Below are 23,978 nucleotides of genomic sequence, written 5' to 3'. Positions count from 1 at the left end.
CGTGAAAAAGCAGTGACGAACCCAACAATGGTCAAGCTCAAACTGAAACGCGGCGGGAGCGGGGGAAGAAACCTGATCTCCCTGTTTTAAGCTGGTAATGCCAGCCTCTATCTCTTTCTCTGACCAAATTAAAATCTGATTGCCTCTTTTTGGACGCTCACTCAGAGGCAGCCTGTAGAAGTGTCCTGCCTTCCTGCTCGGCCTTCATTTCCCTGCCAGGGGACAAGGTGGTTGTGCTTCGAGGGAGCGCGTAGGAAGGGGCTTTTGCACAATTACACTGATGAATGTGATGTGAGGAGAGGTGACCTCTGCAAGGCGATAAGGACACTCAACCCTTTCCAGCAAGGCGGGTGTGTGTGTGTGTGTGTGCTGGGTACACTGGCTGACCCGCGTCTGACCCCCCCATGTGTTCTTTCAGTGCATGGGGGTGTCTGAATGCCTGCTATGTTTCTAACTGCTTGCCACGGAACTCGAAAATGTTCAGCCACTTATGCTGGGGCGGGACATTGTCTGCCCAGAATAATCCAGCTAGCCTTTTCACAAGTAAATTATAGGAATGTAGTTTCACAATTGTCTGTGAAGTTTATTCCGCTGATCATCTTACATTTTGCCTAATCTCTAGGTCGTTACTTAATATTTGTGATCACAGCTGATAGTAATATAACTGTTCAATGGTTTTTTTCTGTTGATGAAATTTTTGTTTCTTTAGAGGATGTTTGCTAGTGAAAGGAATTGCGGCGGTGATCTCTGGCGTCACTTTGTGTGATGTTATTTCAGAGTTTCCCCCGTTGCGTCCTTCAGTGCTTCCGGCATATTGTGTCCAACTACCAGCTAGATTCTGAAGCAAACTTCAGGAAAGTCCACGCCCTGAACAAGGAGATATTCCTACTCGCCTTGAGAGCGCCTTCCCTGCCTCTTTTGGCTTGCAAGTTTAGAGCAGCTCTCCGAGAGAGGCCGGATCCTGCCCCCCTCCCAGAGTGTTCTAAATAGGGAAGCGCGGACCCTCGGGCTTCCCAAGAGAACTTCCTCGCGCTCTTCAGGAAGCTCAGCCTGTGGCGCGGAAGTGGCGCGGGATCGGTGCCCCCCCCCCCGGGACCTCGCCGGCCGAGGAAGCGCTCCTGCGGGAGGATCCCTTTCCCGAGCCGCGCGGCTGGCCGTGTCTCTGCGAGGCGGGCGCCGAGAAAGGAAGAGGCGGGGCGGCATCTCTGCGGGCCTCGCTCCTCCTCAGGTAGGCGCCTCGCGGGGCTCCTTTCCCGGCCAGAGGCCTCCGGGGGGGGGGGGGCGGCGACGAAGGCGAGAGCGCGCTTGCTTCGGTGCGTCGCCGCCCGGGCGAGGGGCGAGGAGGCGCTTCCTTGCCGGCGGGTCCCGCGGCGGCGGCCCGAGGGCTTCTCAGCGCCGGGCGCACCTGCCGCCCAACCCTGGCCGCGCTCCTTCCCCGGCTCCCGACGAGCCCGAGCGGCGGCCTTGGAGGGCTCTCCTTGTTTGGCTACGGGACCCGCCGGGCAGCCTGCGCTTTGCCGCAGCTCCTCTCCGCTCCTCCCGTTCAGTAAAGGAGGAAACGCAATAGAAAGCCGCCCGTGGCCTCATGGGAAGCCGGCTGCCCGGGGGTTTGGGGTTTGGCTGGACGCGGCTATCGCCCCCCCCCTCCTCTCATTCCACTTTGCTTTCAGCGGCCCATGGGGAAAAGAGGCGGCAGCCCCACGGATGGTGGCTGAGAAAGCCTGCTCACTGGATTTGAATTAAAAGAGCTTGTGGACAGAGCTACTGTTGCTCAAAGCACCTCTATTAAAAGAGGCTTCTCACGGACTGGAGCAGGAAAGGAAAAGGAGAGGAAGGGAAGGGAAGGGAAGGGAAGCGGACACCTTTCATGCGGGCAATTCCAAATCCTTGCCTGACTTGGAGCAACTCCCATTGGAGACAATTCGGAAACTTCCATTGCTCCAAAATGCAGTAGCCAGATGAGGGGCTGGGGCTCCAGGCAGACCCCCTGTAACTCCTGTTTTGGTTGCTATTTTGTTTCAAAGCCCAATTCGAGGTGCTCAGGTTAGTGTTTAAAGCCCTAAACCACGCAGCCCCAAAATATCCGAAAGACCTCTTCCTTCCCTCCTACAAACCTCTTGGGTGCTCAGAGCGGCAGTGGGAGCCCTCTTGGGAGTTCCAGCGCTCTCCAGACTCTCAGCCGGGTGGCTTGGGAGAGGGCCTTCTCTGTGGCAGCCCCCAAGGTGTGGAGCTCCCTACCTACAAAGGTACCTCTGGCGACCTCAAAATACAGGTTTCTGTGAATGCTGAATGCTTACCCATTGACACTTGAGATGTATATCTGCAGGCCTCATCTTATTTTTTGTAGTTGCATTTTTAATTGTAAGTTTTAAAACTGCATTTTAAATTGTAACTTGCCCTGGGACATTACAGTGAAGGATGGGTAATAAAGTAAAATAACGAGAGCAATCATAATACTGATAGTAACCAGTAATAATAATAATAATCTATTTCTGTCCATTTCTGTCTATTTCTGTAGCTGGCAAACCATCTTGTTCCTTATACAATTTTTCACAGTGCTGACCATGTGATGTCCAATTTCTTAAATTTCCTTCCTCAGAGTCTGACTGAATATCATGGCTTCTGGGGATGCTGTGGAGAAGACCGTGAACACATCTTCCACGTAAGAAGTGAATCAAGTGCTATTTAATAGGTTTAGGTATAAATTGCCTCACAAATTGTGGGAGGGGGGAGTAGGGGGACATTACTTTCAAACTTCCATTATATTGCTATCACAGAAGTGGGGGTGGATAAGACAGGGACAACTGCTTGCCATTGTGCCCTTTCTTCAATTGCTCTGCCTGTTCTTATACTTGCCCTTACTTGACTTTCAAGGAACCTTTAAGAACATGATTTATTGCTGCGAAACCTTTGTTTTTAAGAAATCTTGCCTTCTAAATAACAATCATGCAGTTGTGCCCATAGAAATGTAATTCTGTAAACAGCAGATCAATGAATTAGGGAATTTTGCAGATGAGGGCTAGAAAGTATTCAGGCCTTTGCTTGAATGGACGTGGAAGAAGCTGTGGGATTGTGCCTGCTAGCCTTACACCTTAGTGCAATCCGTGTAATGTCTGAAAGCACCTACATGCATATTAACTATGTACACACAGATCTCCCATACATCACGTTGTGTGTGCATAGAGAGCATGGTCAGCGGGCGTGACGGGTATAATCCTGCTCCCTCATCACTCTGCATTCTGAAGGGTAGCTACAAGAAAGGAGATCCCAACTAAACCACCCCACAACACACAAGATGCCTCTGAAAGGAAAATAAGCAATCTTTACTAATTTTGAGATGCTGAACACAAAAACAAAGGGGGTGGGTGGGATCTGTTGATCGGTTCCTGTTTAGAAGATACAAAGATGGTCATGCATAAGCAACCCACGCCATACTGAGTAAAGAATTTCATTTGGTAACACTGCATTTCAAGCTTCTGGTTGCGACATACGGTGCCATCTTGCACCAGCTCATCAGGTACACCAGGTAGGACCACTGGCATGCAGCTGAGAAGTGCAGTTGAGACATGACATTGTGGTGTAATGGTTAGAGTGTTGGACTAGGACCTGAGAAAGCTGGGTTTGAATCCCTACTCAGCCACGAAGCTCCCTCGGTGACCTTGGAGTCAGTCACCATCTTTCAGCCAAACCTTCCTCCCAGGGTTGTTGTCAGGAGGAAATGGGGAGGGGCAGAACCATGGACACCATAACAATAATAACAATAGTGGTAAATAAATAACTAAGCAATCATTAGTATAAAGCAAAGTATCAACTGGTGAGCAAGTCATTTGTGTGACTTTGTGGGCTACTCTCCCATTTACCCTGCGTCACAAGTGATCCCTGCAGTGATGCCTCGTAAATGTGTTAATAGTGCAGATAACTTTTGCTACATTTGCGGGGAAGTGACATCTGCAAGCCAGAAAAAAGGCCGTCACTCCAATGGTGAAAAATGCATACCAGCTTTATTCTGGATGGCGACAGAACCAACTCCAGCCCATCTCCTTCCCTTCTCCCTGGTTCCTTCACCGAGTCCCTGGGCAGGCACAGCTGAGTTTGGTGGGCCCAACTCCACTCTTGGTAATACGATATGTGAGACAATTCTAAACATTCAAGGCTGTGAGCCAGAAGAATCCTAATTGTCCAGACGTTATACTTGTTGCCTTGTTTAAAGATGCTCATTCTGCTGCTATAAATTCATACTAAGTTTCTCCCTTCTTTTGACAGGGAAACCCCCATTCATGTCCCAAATCAACATCTTGAGAAGATGAGCGATGACATCCTGTACCATTTTGCTCTGGGGACTGGCACCCATGACTTCCCAGCCTTGTTTGGAGATGTAAAGGTTTGGAGATGTAAATGGTGCTGGTGACAACAAGGTCGCAGTGTTGATCCCCGTGTGGGGCAGCTGCATATTCCTGCATTGTCTAGTGTGAATTGTTAAAAGGTGTCTTTGTAGCATGAACAGGCTTTTCATATTTCTATTTTTTAAATGTTTTAAAAAATGCATTGTTAAATATTTCCATGATTAATATTCTTACAGTTTCCTCTCTTTGATCTTGCCTAGTTTGTGTGTGTTGGAGGAAGCCCTTCGCGAATGAAAGCTTTTATTACCTACATAGCTGAAGAGTTGGGAGTTGGCAGCCCAGGCCAGGACTACCCCAATATCTGTGCAGGAACCGATCGTTACGCGATGTACAAAGCAGGGCCTGTGCTATCCATCAGTGTAAGTGGGCCAGATATTTGTGGGCATGCAATACATTGACTATCAATTAAAACTGAATTTTCTCTTTTAAAAATATCTCTGAATTATCATTAATGCATTATTAGATTAGATTTGTATATATACAAACTGCATATGTACACTTGACAAAGGACACAAAACTGTGGGCTAATGGGGGCTTTGGGCTTGTGCTTTGTGTTCCTCTGGAGCAGCCTTTCTCCACCTGTGGGTCCCCAGATGTTGTTGAACTACAACTCCCATCACCCCTAGCTAGCAAGGCCAGAGCTCAGGGATGATGGGAGTTGTAGTCCAACAACATCTGGGGACCCACAGGTTGAGAACCACTGCAGAGGCTCCAGGACAGGGCAGCCTCTCACAATGGAGAGGTTCCTTCCTTTGGCTTCCAGGGCAGAAACTAAAACCATCTAAGGGAGCTTTCTGGCATGCCTAAACTCAGCACTAAGCAGGAACACTCCTCCCCTGTCAGGAGATGGGTGATCCTTAGCACTGGGCGGCTCAGGAAAGCATTCAGATGTGCAAACCAGCTCCCTGCAGAATGCTGTTGTGCTCAAACTCGGCGCTGAATAACAGAGAGAAATCTCTTCCCTTCCCTTTTAAGCACAATCAGTCTTAAAGTGGAAGAGGAACAATGTAACTGTGTTACAATGATCACAAGAAATTTTGCATGTAAAACACATATTAGTTACTATCTCATCACATTTTCTTAATGGTAAAAATGGTAAAAAGAAAAGAATAAAGTTAAAGAATATGAATTTTTCTTTTCATTTGTTGAGATGGAAGAAAGCACGTGTTTTGTGGTCAAGATTACACATTAAACCAATGTACATTTTATTGTCCTAAGCTCATCTGATTTTCCTCCTAACATAAAATGTCTTGTCAGTTCACCAGATGAGAAGGCAAAGCTATCAGTACACTAAAGGGTCATTAACCTGTTCTTTATTTTCTTGCAGAGGTGCTTAACTGAGCTTCAGGGGGCTAAATAGAGAAATCCTGAGTCACCTTGCATGTCATACTTCTGATTGTTTTTATTCACATGTAAAATGCCATTGTGAAAACCTGTTGCCAAATGATAAAATTTGGGGAAATAACTTTAAAATTATATAGAACATGCTAACAATATAATAAAATGAAAAATGAGTCTATTTGTTGACATTTTCATGTAATTACCCAGGAATCCATGAAAATATTCCCAAATTAATTTACAGGTGGCATGTTACACCCATTAAATTGAGTGATATACGCAGTGGCGTAGTGTGGGGGGTGCAGGGAGGACAAGCCGCACCGGGTGCAACATCTGGGGGGGGGCGCGCTCGCAATCTCAGCTCTCTGCCCCTACCTGGCTCACTCACTCTCTCTCACTGCAGTGCTGGCTGTGAGAATCCGATCCGAGCCGCCGGGTCGCCGCCCACTGTGGAGGGGGGGGTGCCAGGCGTGCGGTGCGGAGAGAGAGCGAGGGACTATCTGGGGGAGGGACAGTGCAGCGGCCGCCCAGCGCAGCGCTGAGCGCGGGAGAGAACCACACCAGCCCAGCCCAGGCAGCAGCAAGAAGAAGCTGGCAGCAGCGGCAGGTTAGGGGGCGCAAATTACTTGCCTTGCCCCGGGTTAGGGGGCGCGAATTACTTGCCTTGCCCCGGGTGCTGACAACCCACGCTACGCCACTGGATAGAACAGAATGATTTATTCACTATGATTTTCCCCCCACCCCCACTTTTTTCATTTCAGCATGGAATGGGGATTCCTTCCATTGCTATCATGCTGCATGAACTCTTCAAGCTGCTGTGTCATTCCAAGTGTTCCAACGTAACCATTATTCGTATCGGCACATCTGGGGGAATAGGTATTCCTCATGCCCTCACTACTTTAAAGCAAAAAATGAAATGAAATCACAGTTATTGGTTTGTGAGCTCTAGATATAATTATGAAACATATATTTGAAATGTAGGTTTGGCACCAGGATCTGTGGTGATCACCAAGCAATCTGTAGATGCCACCTTCAAACCTCAGTTTGAACAGTTTGTTCTGGGAAAGCCTGTATATCGTAGCACAAACTTAGACGAGGAACTGGCTCAAGACTTGATGGAGTGTGCCAAGGAACTGGATCAATTCAAAACAGTCTTTGGGAACACCATGTGCACTCTGGATTTCTATGAAGGTAAAGCTGAAAGGGTGCAACCATATTCATGAACAACAAAGGAAACAGAAGAGAAGCAAAACATTTAAAACGTTCGCTAAACGTGTGCATTTAAAAACAAAACGGAATAATATTGAAACAATAAAATCTGAATATTTGGATAATTAAACCAATAGTCTGACCTAGTTTACACAAGCAGAATCTTGATAGGTTAAAGGAACAGTTTCACCTTACATTTTAGACTACATGTGAGGGGATTATTCTCACAGTTGAATGCTTCCCCATGAAAAATAACACATATAACTGATGGTGTGGCCTAATTCTCAGAACTGTTCTGATCTGCACATTGGTCCAAGCAGGGTGGAGGGAAATGGGATGGTTTGGTCCCAAATGCAGAGTGAGCTGAAATCTTCCCCAGCCATACAGTAGCTCTGGTTCCATCCATTGGCCAAAGTTCAAGCGGTGAGCCGGGTATAGCTGATCAGGCAATTCAACTCCATGGGGTATTATTGTAGAGATTTCATTGCATGTATTAAAATCTGCATTTCATACATTTGTAGGCCAAGCTCGTCTTGATGGTGCAATCTGCTCATACACTGAGGAAGAGAAGGCACAATATTTAACGGCAGCTTACAAGGCCGGAGTCAGGAATATTGAGATGGAATCCTCTGTTTTTGCAGCCATGTGCAATATTATTGGTATCAAAGGTAAGCAGCACATGTGTCCAGTCTTACATAAGTCACTAGTTTCAAAAGTCAATAGTTTATCATGTAATTCATAGCCACAGAGGAGTTTTAATATTGATCATACATGCTGAGTATCTTAATGCTTTAGTATAATGTTTAATCAGTAATTCCAAGTGCAATCCATAATAGCTTATCTAAGGCTGGAGACAGACAATAGTTTGAATAGTTAAGTCTGAAAATCGTGGGCTCAGTTTTTCTTTCAATGCTCTAAGCCTCTTGCCCTACATTCCGAATCCAGAATAACAGCATATTTCATAACTATTGCTGTGTCCATTAGACCTTCTCTTATTTTGACCAAAACATGCATACAGTTCATGTTTGATGTTTGTCTGATGTTTCCAACTGATTTGATGCCACTTGCAGTTTATACTGCTTCCTTCTCTTGCTTGATTTATCATTTGGCCCTTTTCTGGTCCTAAGCAGCTCATGTGGGATGCTTGATAGTCTCCCGTTACCCCTAATTTGATCTCAGTCAAAGTTCAACATACGTCCGCAGTGCAGAACTTCCACTAATTAGCCATGACATGATTAAGAATGCTTTTAGGTTTGAAGGTGAAGAACCTTTAACTAGATCCAAACTTCAGAACCACAGAAAGAAAGCTTTAAAGTATCCTATTTTTTTTTTTTAATATAAGAACAAATCTGGGCCATAATATCACAAGAGCTGGTTCTGCGGGGAAAAGTGAGGTAGCAGAAAATACACCACAGCAGAGATCTGATGAGTTATGTCCTGCTGACCACAGCTCCCTGAGGAACAAAATAATCACCCTGTGTGCACAGAGGAACTTCCTTGCTCTTCTGTTTTTTGAAGGTGGAGGTGAAACAGCCTATGGGCTAGTTAACAAATGCCCAATTCCTGCTGAAGGTTTTGTTTCCATTGTGAATTGGCTTTATCTGTCACTTTCCCCTATGTTTGACTGTTTCTTTGTTTGCTGGGTTAATTCATCAGTTTCAGTTCATCTTATCCTGGGTAAAGTGTCATTTTCCCCACATGGTTCATAGTCTTATTTTCAAGTAACCTCTGTGTATTGGTCTTGGGTTTTGTTTTATAAACGCAGGTGCTGTGGTCTGTGTAACACTCCTGAACCGACTGGAGGGCGACCAAATCTCCACCCCCCACGACGTGCTGGGTGAATACCAGAAGAGGCCGCAGATATTGGTGGGGCACTGGATTAAGAAACGCCTTGGGAAAAAGTGACACTGCCATTTTTAGTTAGCCTTATACTGTAAATAAATACAAAACTCAACATTTCTTCATTTTGAATTCATGATAAATAACCTTGTAACTCAGGGGTGACAAGCTCTTTTGGGGGCTGAGAGCACATTTACCCAGGCTCAGGCTCCTGGGGATCACATTTCAACATAGGCATGGTGGATGTGTAAAAGTGGGCATGTGGTGTGTTTTTTTAATGGGCAATGTTAGAAAGCTTGGAATGGCCAGAAAAAACCTTTTAGAATCACAGCAAGGAAGCCAATGAGAACAGTAAAGGGGAAATAATTTTAATCAATTAATTTATTGATTATAAATGGAAAAATAGCTTGGTTTTACAGAGTTCTAACCCCATCAGAAGGGACGCGGGTGGCGCTGTGGGTTAAACCACAGAGCCAAGGACTTGCCGATCAGAAGGTCAGCGGTTCAAATCCCCGTGACGGGGTGAGCTCCCGTTGCTCGGTCCCTGCTCCTGCCAACCTAGCAGTTCGAAAGCACGTCAAAGTGCAAGTAGATAAATAGGTACCGCTCTGGCGGGAAGGTAAACGGCGTTTCCATGCGCTGCTCTGGTTCACCAGAAGGGGCTTAGTCTTGCTGGCGCTTAGTCCTGTACGGCGGCTCCCTTGGCTAATAAAACAAGATAAGCGCTGCAACCCCAGAGTCGGCCACGACTGGACCTAATGGTCAGGGGTCCCTTGACCTTTACCTTTTAACCCCAGCAGATGTTTCTTACTGGTGCGTGAGGCTAAGCTCTACTATAAAAATGGATATACAGGCAAGGACCAATTAGCGTGTGTTCAGTTTTTACCCAACTGCACACATGTGCATCTTGGTGACCTGGAAGTGGCCAGAAAAGGGGTCAGAATGGGCTTATGCACACTCCGCCGTCACGAGTGATGAGCCAGAATGCAACCCCCATGCAAAACAGGGGTTGCTTGTATAAACTTAGAGCCTCTGGAGGTTGAAAAAGAAGAAGAGAATTTTCTTTCTGTTTGGTATGATTTTATTGTTTACGTTAATAATGCAGAACATAACCAGTCTTCGCCAACCTCCAGCCTGTGGATAATACAACATAGCAGGAATACACCCAGAGCTTCACAAACTACGGTGTGCTGGAAATGCAGCTGACCCCCCTTGCAAAATAAGGAGTATCCATGTTTATTGTGTTTTTAGAATGTTCTTCTGAGTGACGCATTGAGCATCAAACCAGCCATGGTTAACTTGTTTAACTAAATAGTTGGGTTTAGAGTTGACCATGAAAGGTCTAATTTCCAGGACTAATTATCAAAGATTTTTATGGGATCAGGATGAGTCAAGAGTTGGTTGGGAGAAGTGGAGGACATTCAACACTATTTGTTACCCTTTATACGGTATATATCCCCTAGACAAAAATTCCTCGATTGCATCCTTTGCTCTCTTTCCAACCGACCTCCCCTTGAGCAAATCTATTTTGCTTGCTGGCAATAATGTATTTATTACTGCACTGGTTCCAAAATTTGTCTTGGCTGCAAGTAAGTTGAGAGCTAGGCACCAAGACAAGTATCATAAGGGGGAGTGTGAGACGTGGAGTAAACTTAGGCAAGAGTGATTTTTACATTTTTGTAAGTTTGCTTTGCTGTTGCTGTTGCTCAGTTTTAAATCAATTATTTGTATTCTACGCACTGTGACCAGTTGTGACGGCTTATACCTTTTAGTAACAAAGATCCATTCATTCATTGTGTTTTTAATTTTTTTATAGGCTTGTTGTAATTTCTATTAAATTAAATGTCTGGAGTGTATTGCTAATGTCTCTGGCCCTCTTTTTGTCTCTTGCTCTGATTTTTCATGCCTATTTTTGTGATTTTTTTTTCTATGAGTGATTTTTCATTTTAATTTTGAAAAAGCGTGTTAAAAATGTGGAAAAATTGGGAGGGGGTCCCTTTTGAGTACCACAGTAACCTATTGGAGGTTCCATAGGAGTAGGCAATAATATTTTGTGTTTAATTTTGCTTAAAGAATTACTAGTCATTTAAATAACAGATTTTCCTGCAGTGGAGGAGCGTTGTCCTTCCTGCTGATTCCACTTGGCAGGACTGGGCAAATTAAGTAACTCTTACCTTGATGGGCGGGGGGGGGGGCAGCTGCTCCAGTTTTGATCCTGCCTAGGCTCCCTGTGCAGGTCGTGGGACAGACTCTGCCTTCAACTCTCTTTTGCCTTTGTGTTGCTTGGTCTGTGAGCAAGAGAGAGATCCTGTCAGAGAGGTCCTTTGGGGTAGTAGCCAGCTTTATTCTGAGCATGGCACAAATCCCTTGTGGACTCCCAGCCTTCTTTTTTTCAGCCAGTGCCTCCAATGGGCAGGCTGGGGGAGCAGAGGCTTCCTGGCCGGTTGCTTCAGGGGTCGGCCCAGGGAATAGGGCTGGGAGAGGGGGCTATCCAAATGGGGTGGGGGTAGCAGATTGGCTCAGGGAGCTTGTTTCGCTTTCCCTCTCATCAACACCAAGGCAGATTTTGATCCCGGAGATCAAGCGGGGAACTTTGCCCATTCTACCTTTAAAATAAATAAATAAATGCTTTAACTGGTTGTATAGTTTGGGGAAAATAAGTTCTCAGTTTGGAAGGCTTCTGTTGTGTTTGTTTGTGTGTGGGGGAGGGAGAGAGAGAGTGCACACCCAATGGTCCACTCCTGCCATATTCCTGTCTCTCTTGCCTACTGCACTAATCTGGCTTGGAAAGGCATTGCCTTCCCTGCAAAATGTTCCCATCTGGGCTATACAACACAGCAGGCATCAGTGGAGTTCTGAGTTTCTTCTCATAGCTTTAGCCAGCTTGTTTGTTTCTGTGTTTGTTGGAGATAACAGGAATTTAGTGGCCACTGGATGGCGCTGGTGCTCCACAAAGCAAAGAAAGGAACAAGAGAGTTTTTTCTCCACCGTTATTTGGCTTGTTTATTCATTTGGCTTACAAACTATCTTTTAACTGTCCCAAAACTTTTTTGTGTGAAATTTATGCAGCTGACTTCAAACTGTTTGTTCTGAGGACCAATTGCACAACTAATTGTGCAACGTAAGTTCTACTAATGTTAATTACTGAGTGCCATCTCCTTGGGTGTCTTGCAGCAATGGGGTTCTCGGTTAAGCAGAGGTTTTCCTTCAGCTCGCCTGATACTTTCATAAACAACCTTCCTGAAATTTGTTTTCTCCTCTTGGATCCTGCATTCTTGCCATCTTTTGCTTGTTCAGGTTTAATGGTCCCTTGTGGTGGTGGTGGTGGGGAGTTCCTTTTACTATTATTATTTTACAAATTGGTGGTCTTTTCCATTTTTTTTCTTTAACTGTATTTATGTATGTAACCACAGCGGCATGAAATCTCTATGCTCATGAGTAAAAGAAGGAAGAGTTTTTGACAAAAATCATGGTTTATGCAGAGATGGCTAAACTGACAGCACTTGATAAGAGACTCAAGTTTAGATTCTTTCAAGGTGGACTGGAAATACTTTTTTAGTCTATTTAAAAAGTAACTACGGTATATACAGGGCCGTCTTTAGCAGATGCAGCGCCGAGGTGCAAATATCTGCCCAGTGCCCCCAAATTACCATGGATAGTGTTGGGGTGGCCGTAGCTGCGCACTGCCAGCCTCCCGGGGTGTGTGTGTGTGTGCAACTCTCCCCCATGCTGCTGCGGGAGAGCAATCCCTGCAGAGACTTGGGAGGGAAGCTGCGTGGCCACCAGCCTTATGGTTGGCGGGGTGCAGCTGGGGGGCATGCCGGGAAAGGGGAGGCCGCTGGCAAAGCCAAGCAGCTCCCCCACTTGCTGGGGCAACCCTGAGAGGCCGGCGCCTTGGCGCAACGCACCACTAAGCTCTATGGGAAAGACGACTCTGTTTATATATGAAGTCCACATTAGGGTTTGAAGTTTAAGGGGGGGGGAAATAGTACATTATATTAAGTGACCTGTCAACGAGGATGAAACTCAGTATGAGGGAACTTTAAAATGCAACTATATGTAATTACAGGTAGGATAGGATTATAATTATTGAGTGTTAAAATGTAATTTTGAATCTTGAAACCAAATAAAATATTAATATAAAAATCTTAATGAAAAATCAGTATCACCATCTAATTGCACCACCAGTCCTCTCCATCAGTCCCTAATTGCTGGGTCCCAAATTTACTGGGGGCAAAGAAAGTACCTTCACTTATTTATTATATGATCCTGTGCATGTATAGGATGGTCTGAACCCATGTGGCCGAGAAGATGAGTAAGCCACACTTCAAAGAGCGTCAAAGGGCCTTGGGTCATAAATGAGAGAGCCCCTTTGAACTCTAGCTTATTTATTCTAGGGCTCTGCAACAAAACATGTCTATCCCCATCAGTTTCTGCAGCCACAGCAGGTCCTGCAACCTGCCAACAGTTGGGCCTCACCTCCTCCATTGTCTCCCAAGATAGAAGGATGCCAACCTAGGCAAGTACTAGCAGAACACACACAAACACCTGGCTTTCCTGCAGCAGACAGGAGTTGAAAGACAATGAAGAACGCTACTGGCTGCCATGAAAAGAGTAAATGGAGACACTTCAAAGGGAAAAACAAATCAGACATGCAAAATAGTTGCACAATTGGAATTGACACAGAGAATTGTTGTGTAGTTTGCACAACTGTGTTTCCTGTGTTTGCTGAAATGGAGTCTGACTCATTCCTTCTGCAGTGGTCACAGGAATAGAAGCCAGTAAATTGCAAAAAAGGAAACAGAGCACTGGATTGTTTCACCAGCTGCCATGGGTGTTGGTGATTAAGAAATCCCACCATCTCCATCTCCATCTCTCTCTCTCTCTCTCTCTCTCTCTCTCTCTCTCTCTCTCTCTCTGTGTGTGTGTGTGTGTGTGTGAATGAGTACATCCACACTCTTCAGATGAATTGTAAAGTTTCTTCCATTGCAGCAGTTCTTCTCTCGTGTCCTCTCAGCTGCCTTGGCTGGAAGATGGTATGTGGAAGTGGTTTAGACCTCAGCAGGCAGAGGACCAGCCTCTTTGAACAGTTCTATCACCTGGACATATAGTAATCAATATTTGCCTGCCTTTTAGCACCTAGTAAATTTATATGACTGACGACCATAAACAGCCTGTGGGCACGTGTGCATTTTATTCTTCCAAAATGCTTTCCATTTCCCTTCTGTGTTCTTGCTGCTGGGATTTAATCTACTGGCAGCCAGGAGCAAATGTCCTATTTCATAGATGCCCAAGTAGAGCCCCCCCCCCATAAAAGGAGTTAAATTGATGGGCTACAATAAATCTCCTGGGCCAGTTCTAATGATTCAGACCATTGGCTGCTGCCCTGTTTGAGGACTGTATATCACTTTCTTAGAGATGTCCTGACATTTGGCTACTTTTGAGTTTTGGATTAAAATGGATGGATCTGAGAAGCTGAAGCCTGTGCTGAAATCTTGACACAGATGTCTGGAATTCAGCTTTACTTTGACAAAACACGAAAATGGGACTAAGTTCTTTCGTGCCTGTGATTTGTGTATTTTCTTTGTATCGTGGGTACCTATGGTCTTTCCCCACTCATCCTTACAAGCACCTGATCAATATGCTATTGTCAGCTTGCAGTGCAATCATCCAGTGACTTTCCCTGTGAACAGTGCCATAGTCTGACATGTTCTGGTGGAGGAGGGACTGAAGGGCACAGTAGTGTAGGGAAAACAGCAAAAACCTATAGGAATGTAGCCTAAGATTTACATTAAAGTTATAAAAAATATTTCATAAATGAAATTAATTTAATGAACTAAAAAATAAGTGTTGAAGTGCTGCATTTGTACTAACTCACTCTTCCCCAACTTAGTGCCTTCCAGGTGTTTTGGGTACAACTCCCATTATCTCCAGTCAGCATGGTCAGAGATGATGGGACTATAGTCCAAAAAATATAGGGGGCACCAGGTTGGGCAAGGCAGCTCCCCATTTACACAGGTCCAATTGATACTCAACTGTGTGCATTATGCCAAACCTGGAAGTGACTTTAAAAAAGGCAAAAGCAGCCCTAAAAGAGCCCAGAAAGGGCAAAAAATCAGCAAAAACAGCTCCTAGCAATCCAGCACCTTGCAATCCTGTTGAGGCCTATGAAGAGTTGGAGTTTCAGCAAGGAGGTTTGGAGGAAGTGATTGTGGTGGAGTTTGGCATCTGGTAAGTGCTACTGGTTTGTAAAGGGTTTTTCATGGAATCATAGAGTTGGAAGGGACCCCAAGGGTCATCTAGCCCAACCCCTAGAATGCAGGAATCTCAGCTAAAGCATCCAGGATAGATGGACATCCAGCCTCTGTTTAAAATTCTCCAAGGAAGGAGAGTCCACCACCTCCCATGGGAGTCTGCTCCACTGCCAAATAGTTCTTACTGTCAGAAAGTATTTCTAAATGTTTAGTCGGAATCTCCTTTCTTGTAATTTGAAGCCATTGGTTTGAGTCCTACTCTCCAGAGCAGGAGAAAATAAGCATGCTCCCTCTTCCATGTGACAAGCCTTAAGATATTTGAAGATGGCTATCATATCTCCTCTCAGTCTCTTCTTTTCCAGACTGGACAAATCCAGCTCCTTCAAGCGCTCCTTTGTTTCCAGACCCATGATCTCCTTAGTTGCTCTCCTCTGCACACGTTCCAGCTTGTCAACGTCCTCCTTAAATTGTGGTGCCCAGAATTGGACACAGTATTCCAAGTTTGGTCTTACCAAGGCAGAATAGAGTGGGACTATGACTTCCCTTGATCTGGACACTGGACTTCCATTGATGCAGCCTAGAATAGCATTAGCTTTTTTGCTGCTGCTGCATCCCACTGTTATGTTCAGCGTGTGGTCCACCAAGACCCCCAGATCCTTTCCACATGTACTGCTAGTGAGCCAGGTGTTCCCCATCCTCTATTTGTGCACCTGGTTCTTCCTGACTAAGTGCAGAACCTGGCATTTGTCCCTATTGAAATTCACTTTGTTAGCTTGCGCCCAGTTCTCCAGTCTGTTAAGGGCATTTTGAATTCTGATTCTGTCTGCGGCATCAGCTCCCCCTCCCAGTTTGGTGTCACCTGCAAATTGGATGAGCATCCCCTCAATTTCTTCATCCAAGTCATTTATAAAGACGTTGAACAACAACAGGCCCAGGACAGAATCCTGCAGAACCCCACTGGTCACTTTTCCCCAGGATGACGAGGAACCTTGAGTACTGCTTGGGTTTGGTCAGTCAACCAATCAAAGGCTCTGAAATAACAAGGCCTTCCAGAGGTTTAGAGGTTGTTTGCAGGCTTTTCCAATGTCATTTCAAATATACGCTATTTCGCTTGAACATGTGGTGCCTCGTAACCTCTGTGTAAATGGAGAGTTGCCTGTATGCTGAAAACCGTACAAAAAGGGAGACACGGCAAATAATACCTAGCAATAACAGCTGTGTAAATTAAAGCTAAGTAGTAATCAATCATATTCACTTCAAAGATGAGAAGGGAGAATTGGGATGAATTAGAAAGTATAATTTAATTGTAGATGTAATTGCATTTGTTACATGTAATTACATTCATACGTCAAGCATGACAACTTTTAACAATTGGGTCAGATTTTTGATTTTTGATCAGCTAAATTATTAATGTAAATATTGCAGTGGTTCAGAAATTTAAATAACTATGTGTTTGGTGGGTCCTTTTAAAAAGTGACTTTTTAAAGTTGCAAAACCTGTATCCTCTGTTATGAGAATTGTCTGAATGCCTAGTCAATCCAGTGGTGATTTGTACAGCTGATTTGTACACAGCGGGTGGCGCTGTGGTCTAAACCACAGAGCCTAGGACTTGCCAGTCAGAAGGTCGGCAGTTCGAATCCCCATGACGGGGTGAGCTCCCGTTGTTCGGTCCCAGCTCCTGCCAACCTAGCAGTTCGAAAGCACGTCAAAGTGCAAGTAGATAAATAGGTACCGCTCCGGTGGGAAGGTAAACGGAGTTTCTGCGTGCTGCTCTGGTTCGCCAGAAGCGGCTTAGTCATGCTTGGTGGACCACACGCTGACCCAGAAAAACTGTCTGCGGACAAACGCCGGCTCCCTTGGCCTGTAAAGCGAGATGAGCGCCACAACCCCAGAGTCGTCTGCAACTGGACTTAACTGTCAGGGGTCCTTTACCTTTTTTTATGTTGACACAACTTGCCACAAGGGTTAGAAATCTGGAGGTGATTTTCATTTGTCTCGGCATCATGGTGCAGAGGCCCAGCACAGCCTCCTCCTCCTCCCTGGGACTGGGGGTCAGTGGGCAGCTGGTCCTTGCAGAGTGGGGCTGCCAAGGCCACGCTCCGCATGCCTGTGGTCACCCGCTGCTACTCCCTCAGCGCTCGGAGCTTTGACCTGGGCTATGGGGACCTAAGTAGGAACCGACCTTCTCTACTGGCAGATCGTTGACTTTTCAAGTTGGGGGTGCTGGCTGCAGCAGACGGGCAGCAGCGGGTGCTGGTTGCTGACCCTGACCCCAATAAGATAAAGAGTGAACACATAAATGGCTAAACTTATGTGCACCTCTGTAAATTTATATGTTTGCAGCCACCCCAATCTCTAAGCAGTGTGAGATTCCAGGGGTTGCAGGTGCTTAGCAGGGTTTGTGTTTCCTTTTGGGAATGAGGCACAGCAAAGACTGGGGTGTCTTTGTGATACACATATATGCAACCTGAGCCTAGGATGGGGGGTTCACAGCATCAGCACCCCAAGAAGGCCTTGCTTTCCCCCAAAGCCACAGCCTCAAACAGAAATCAAACGTCATTCTGACTCTCCCTCTCTCTCCTGCTTGCTGATTTTCTTCTAGCTGACATCATTCCAAACTCTCAACTCTCTGTCCTCAACTCTGGCTTTGCCGCTCTAACTACCCATAAGTTGTGGGAGGGCCACCCACCTGCCGACTTGCAGAGAGCCACTTTCCTCTATTCCCCATAATGGCTTATTCCACCTCAATAGGAAGTTAGCCTGGCTTATATTTAACACTTACTGGCAGGAGTGCTAACTTAAAAAATATATGAGGGGGGCAGGTAAGCCGTGTCCTGCATAATCAATCACAAGATGCAACACACACAACATTTGAATGGCAGTGCTCATCAACTTTGGGGGGTCCAGACTCCAGCCCCACTGAATATTTTATGGGGAGTAAAGGGACCTCAGCCCCTAGGTGGAGCTGGCTCCTATGCTTGCTGGATCCAGTGGTGAGGAGAGCCTTGGCCTACAGCTTACTCTCCACCAAAAAACACTGATAACACTATTGAAGGTGGGAAATTGCTGTCTCAGCTGATGAATAGCTGCTTAATTCCCTAATTTCATCAGTCCTTTGGTATACAAACTCCTCCTGCAATAGCAGAAAAACTTATTTTACTCACAGTTCATCAGTGGAGTATTAGAACATGCTGCCTGAACGCTGGGGATCAAAGAAGGGGATTTGACTGAAACTGACAGCCCAACCTGCTAAATACAGCAAGGACAAAAATATTTCAGGGACGACTTCTTTGGAGCCAGAAGCACTCAGCCTCAAGGATGACTGGACAGCTCAGCTCCAAAGCTTCGAAGCAGAGCTAACCAAAAGCTGGCGCACATTTCCAAAGCCACTAGAAAGCAAGCTCACTGACTTAGGTGTGCATTTGGAAGACATCACAAATTTGGCGGTAGACACTGGATCTCAGCCTAAACAACTCCAAAGAACTACTCAAGCTTAAACAGAATACAGTAGTACCTCGGTTTTTGAGCAGCTTAGTGCACGAACAACTTGAAACCGGAATGCTGCAAAACCAGAAGAGAAATAAAAAATTCAGCACACTGGCTGAAGTCAGATTTTCCATTTCACATTGAATGCCAAAGACAAGCCTTTTGGGACACTGGGAGATGTGTGGATAAAATAAATTATTCTTAAGGTTTTTGTCTCATACACATAGCATGAAAACTGAGACTGCAGTAATCTTTAAGAAATCGGGTCCTCTCTTAAAGATGAGGTGAGACCTGGAAAACCGACTCCCTGTGTTGTGGGTGGGTACGATTGGTCAGTCACAACACCCGATTGGTAGGTCCCCCGAAGCTGGGTGCAATCTGGCCAATGGGGTGCAGTCCAAACGGTTCGAGGGACCTATTTATACCCATGCACGTGACCCAGAGCTTCCTTTTTCGGCGCGTGCATTCAGAACACCCGCCCACCTCTCCCTACTTTTAGGGCTTTGTGCTTGACCTTGCTATGCCATCGTGTGTCGTTGGGACAGGGGCACGGCAGGAATTTTCCCCACTTGGCTGATTGGCTGTTGCCATTTGGGTTTTGCCTGCCGTGTAGCAAATTGTCACAACTTGTAAGGTTGCAGATAGGCTCTGGTTCAGGTGATAGGGATGGGGGAACGCTCTCACCATCCCTATGTGAAGGGTATTCTGGCAAAGGAATCCAGGGCCTCGATGGTTTGGTCAACCCCTGAGAGGGGGTTGTGCCCGTGCCTGAGTCCAGGGGGACATTTGGGTGATGGAGATAGCCTGTTCCCGGCTTTCCGCTTATCCAGGTGTTCACCCTTGGCTGACCTGTGCTGGAACCCTGGGTTTTAAGTCAAGTGTGAATTTATTTAGGGGGGAGGTTTCTGGGTCTGAACACGCAGTTAAAGCGGGCTTAGATTCACCAGCCCTGTTCTGTCTTAACTGCTCCATGGTGGCTGAGGAGCTCACTGCCACGGCCCCAAATCCGCTTCTTCATTCTCTGCTTTACACACAGGGCAAGGACTCCCACCAATTATCTGGAATAGGGCTGGAAGAAGATCTCATTTCTATAACTGAGCTGTCTGGAGCATGGTTATTTCACTTTAGAGTTTGTTAGGCTTGCTTCTTGCTGATCCTTACAATCTAAAGTGACAGGCTAGGAAGGAAATAGATGCCTTTCAGGAGAAAAGATCCTGGAGCAATGAGCTGAAGAGGGGTTTTGCTGCTTTTCCTTTTCACATTTTGTGTGTATGGCAGTTTATGAATGCAGATATACTGCAAATGTTAAACTTCTTCAATTCTATCCCTTTGCAGTTCAAAAGCCAGGGAACATCCATGGTAAATATGAGGTGTGGATGGCTAGAGATTTTTGTACAAAATATTAACATTTTGTTTGCCAAAGAGGACACTATTATTGTTCAAAATAGCTAGGAAAACTTCTTACATAGGCCTATAGTGCTACTATAACCTTTTATTTTTTTTTAAAAAAATGATTAACCATCTGGCTTATAAATGATTAGAGCACTATCTGGCCAAAATTAAGCATTTTGAATGCAAATATATTGCAAACGATAAACCTCTTCAATTCTCTCCCCTTGCAAATCAAGAGCCGGGGAGCATCCATCCCCCTAACTATAAAAAGGTAAAGGGATCCCTGACCATTAGGTCCAGTTGCGGACAACTCTGGAGTTGCGGCGCTCATCTCACTTTATTGGCCGAGGGAGCCGGCGTACAGCTTCCGGGTCATGTGGCCAGCAGGACTAAGCCACTTCTGGCGAACCAGAGCAGCGCACGGAAACGCCATTTACCTTCCCGCCGGAGCGGTACCTATTTATCTACTTGCACTTTGACGTGCTTTCGAACTAATTATAATTCACTGTAAATATAAGGTGTGCATGGCCAGAGATTTTTGTACAAAATATTACGCAGACTGAAGGTGCAGATAAGTGAATAAACCACATTTCTTAAAGCTACAGCAGTCTCCTCCAGACTCCATTCGCCAAAGGAACCCAGACCCCAGGCGAGTGCCTGGACCCCCCCCCCCGGGGATCTTGCTTGGTGCAATGTTAGAAACAAGAGAGGGGTAAAAGCAGCACAACTAGAGCACACAGACAGGCAGAATTCAAAAAGGGCAAAGAATAAATTAAAAGTGAATTCTACTGCAATTTAGGAGAAGGAAGCGTTGATGTCAGTGATGAGGCAGAATCCGCTGGCAATGGCAGATGGCCATGAATTCCTGTTTTCCCCAGATATTTCACCAATAACCCACATAAAAGAAAAAGTGGAGCTTCCTTACTACAATGCTAAGGAAGAAAGGTTTAACTCATAGATGGGAATTAGCTTTTATTATTTATAATATCAAGCAAAACTAGTAACAGGACTGTGGAAGGGAGGAAATGGCTAAGGAGCTAGAAGGGGAGAATGGAAAAGAGAAAACTATGGATAAACTGCAAAAGGAAGGAAGATGATAAAGAAAAGGTAGAGGGCAAGGGAAAGAATCACAAGGACTGTAGCTTTGATATAAAACTGTTTTGTCCTTTTGGTTTTGTTTCTCTGTGTCTCTCCTCCATCCTTGCATTTCACTTAACTTACTATGCTTCATTTCATAGGATTTCCAGGGTCTCCCTTTCTGCAATACGCTCTTGCTAGTCTGTCATTTTGCTGGATACATTTTTTGAGCCTTAAAATGTCACTTGTCCTGGATCTGCTTAATGGGAAATGAAACTGGTGCAGTTAGCAGCAATATGTCGCACCTTGCGATTGTAAATACAGACATAAAATCATATAAATAATTTAGAATGTTTTGGAGTAACCCAGAAAATCAGCCTTTGTCTTTATTTCTAACATCTTTGGCACACACTCTTGAATCATCCATTCAGCAATAAATCACAGCCAAACTGTTATTGAGAAAGCTTCCTTCCCCGCCCTGAACAGTTGTATATTAGAGTTTAAAAGAGCACATTATAATGTAAATTATTGTCAGAGAGTGCCTTTTGACTGATGTTGTATCAAATTATTGCATTAACCTTTCACTAATTAATGGACACATTTCTACTTTGACCTTTTAGGGCCTGTTAATCTGACAGTAAATGTTATAATTTATCCATAATTTTATGAAGAAGAATGGTAAATTAGGATATGAGGAAATTGTTCTATGAGTCATTGTAATCTTGTACACCTCTGTGCAGTGTTTTACAAAATACTTTTCTTCTGTTGCAAAACGAATCACTCAGTAAATCACAGTGTGTGTTTATACTGTGTGTGTGTGTGTGTGTGAGAGAGAGAGAGAGAGAGAGAGAGAGAGAGAGAGAGAGAGAGATAGGCCTAGTTGCCTGCATGCAAGATACTTTTTTGTGAGTAGATTCTCACAAAATGCCTTTCAACGCAGCCCAGCTTAGATGGACACAAAAATAGTCTGCAAGGAACTCCAGAAGCATCTCTTCAAGCAGTAAAATAGCAAGTTCAATTCACTGTAAACAATTGCAAAATGATGCACACTGAACCCAAAATTTTAATTTCACATGTATATGAATGGGGTCTGTGTTAAATAGCGGGTAGACATAGCAGACGACGCAGCGATTTCTCCAAAGCAGCTCTTTATTTGTAAGCTGGAACAGAACTGAACAGCCAACAGCTCTGCCGGCCTGCTTTTATAGGCAGCCAGCTGTCAACATTGTAGCAACAACAACCCAGGGTTTCCCACCTAAAGTAACTGACGTGGACCTGAGTGAAAACTATATACACGATACTCCTGGTGGGCAGGGGGAGAACTTCAATACATAACAGTCTGAACTGGCAGTGATTCACCAGGAATGTGACCTTAGGGTCAGAATGGATAGTTCAATGAATTGCCACCTCTTACCTGCGTCATGCGTCATGCCCTTGTGGGACAGCCCCAGCCAATCAGCTCTCTGTGTGGGTGTGGCCACTTGTGCGGCCGGCTGGCCCCCTCTCTCTCCCCATCACCGGATGAGCCAACTCACCCACCCTCTTTTCATGCTTTGCTCAGATATGACCTTGCTATGGACAATTGTCGGTCGCCATATTGTTGGGGCCGAGTAGGAATTTTTCCACTTGGCAAATTGTCACTGGCCATTTGGTTTTCGCCTACCTAGCAGCAAATGTCACAACCTTGTGTGAGGTCAGGCATTGGGTAAGCCGTCGTTTGGTTGGAGGGGAGGTTGTAGCCTTAGCCTGCCCCTCCTCACCAAGGGTACCCTGTTAAAGGGATCCAGGGTGTGAATCCTGTCTGAAGCCTGGGCATGGGCTAAGGCCGTGTCACAGCCCCTATGAGGACCCCTCGGGTGCCCCTATTTGATGTAAGGCATAGGGCACACCTATCAGTGGTCTACCCTTCAGTGGACTCCCTGCAGACGGGCGGGAGTCAAGATATAGCCTGGCGTCACCCCAATGCCTAAGCCAAACCGCTCACATCTGTAACCAGTAGAGTTGTGGCCTATTTGAACCCATAAACCAAAATGTGTCCGTGTGCTTTATTGTTCTCCTGGGAACTCTGTGGCTCAGGTGTTTCGGCACACAAATGTGGGACAAGCGGAAAACCACTAAGACCCATCTAGGGCAAAACAAATGGGAGTGTGGGGAAGCCCTGGGACTACCAGTGGAAGCCAGAAAAGAACTCTGGAGAAGTTAGGTGTGTTTACTGTTCTAGGATATGATTGTGTTATATGACAAAGTGAAACAGCATTCGGCTGAATTGATAGCATATGCATAAGGGTGCCAACATTAATGCTGTGCTTTATTTTTATTTTTTATTTTTGTAGCTTTTGTACCTGGTTCCATCCAGCCTTTGCAACCGGCATTATTGCTGTTTCCCAGCTACCAGCCTTCATTTTCCACAAGAACTTGGCAGCTGCTGCTCTCCTGCGGATTCTCTTTGGGTAGGTGATTGGAAACACTGCTCCTGAACCAGAGCTGGTGTTACAGAAGCAGAAATCTCAAAGGCTGCCATACCCCACTGCTTAGGAACATGATATTCTCACTTTGAAGATGATTACTACTTCACAGCACAGGCTGAGAGAACAAGTTGCTGCACGGGGCCTGGTGCACAGTGCAGGCGGGGGGTGGGGGGAGCAGGTGGGGAAGATGTTCCACACTCATTAGGAGAAAAGCTTCCAAAGATCCACACACACATAGGGATATTATTTCATTATTAGAAACAGAGTGCGTGCTGTCTTTGCTAAAGCTCTCCTCAAAATGCCCCCTGTTAGAAGTTATTCGTGGAGACAAATAGACCAAGGACTTCAATATAAGGATAACCCTTTTATTGTTCGCGTTTGCAAAGGCGGACTCTCCGTACCCGTGGATACGAAGAGCCCCGATGAAGCATAGACACAGTGTTTTTATTATCCCTACAGCTGCCGCCCCTCTTTAGGAGGCTTGGCTTACATTCTACCTATCAGAGTTCAAC

General features: G+C 45.5%; 1 protein-coding gene across 5 annotated transcripts; it reads left to right on the top strand.

Annotated features, from left to right (window-relative positions):
- The first annotated feature begins 214 nt into the window (after positions 1-214).
- Positions 215-10,582, top strand: UPP1 (uridine phosphorylase 1). 5 transcript variants are annotated; one of them, XM_082196133.1, is made up of 8 exons: positions 215-350; positions 2,600-2,662; positions 4,264-4,381; positions 4,604-4,762; positions 6,503-6,617; positions 6,723-6,932; positions 7,472-7,618; positions 8,716-10,582. In XM_082196133.1, exons 2-8 carry the CDS (start codon positions 2,616-2,618, stop codon positions 8,853-8,855), a joined length of 936 nt encoding a protein of 311 aa, XP_082052259.1. In that variant the 5' UTR covers positions 215-350; positions 2,600-2,615; the 3' UTR covers positions 8,856-10,582. The 5 variants fall into 5 exon arrangements, with proteins under 5 accessions (XP_082052259.1, XP_082052258.1, XP_082052261.1 ...); XM_082196132.1 differs by lacking the exon at positions 215-350 and adding an exon at positions 1,206-1,228; XM_082196135.1 differs by lacking the exon at positions 215-350 and adding an exon at positions 1,684-1,989.
- Positions 10,583-23,978: the final 13,396 nt, after the last annotated feature.

Source organism: Podarcis vaucheri (assembly GCF_965113315.1).
Source record: "Podarcis vaucheri genome assembly, chromosome: 13".
NCBI classification, from domain to species: Eukaryota; Metazoa; Chordata; class Lepidosauria; order Squamata; family Lacertidae; genus Podarcis; species Podarcis vaucheri.
The sequence above is the reverse complement of the archived record's forward strand: the minus strand, read 5'-3'. Positions and strand labels throughout refer to the sequence as shown.

Coding starts and splice junctions, on each gene's coding strand:
- UPP1 (XM_082196133.1), top strand. CDS start 2,616: ATGGCTTCTGGGGATGCTGTGGAGAAGACCGTGAACACATCTTCCAC. Junction 4,763..6,502: donor GGCCTGTGCTATCCATCAGT/GTAAGTGGGCCA, acceptor TTTTCATTTCAG/CATGGAATGGGGATTCCTTC. Junction 6,618..6,722: donor CGGCACATCTGGGGGAATAG/GTATTCCTCATG, acceptor TTTGAAATGTAG/GTTTGGCACCAGGATCTGTG.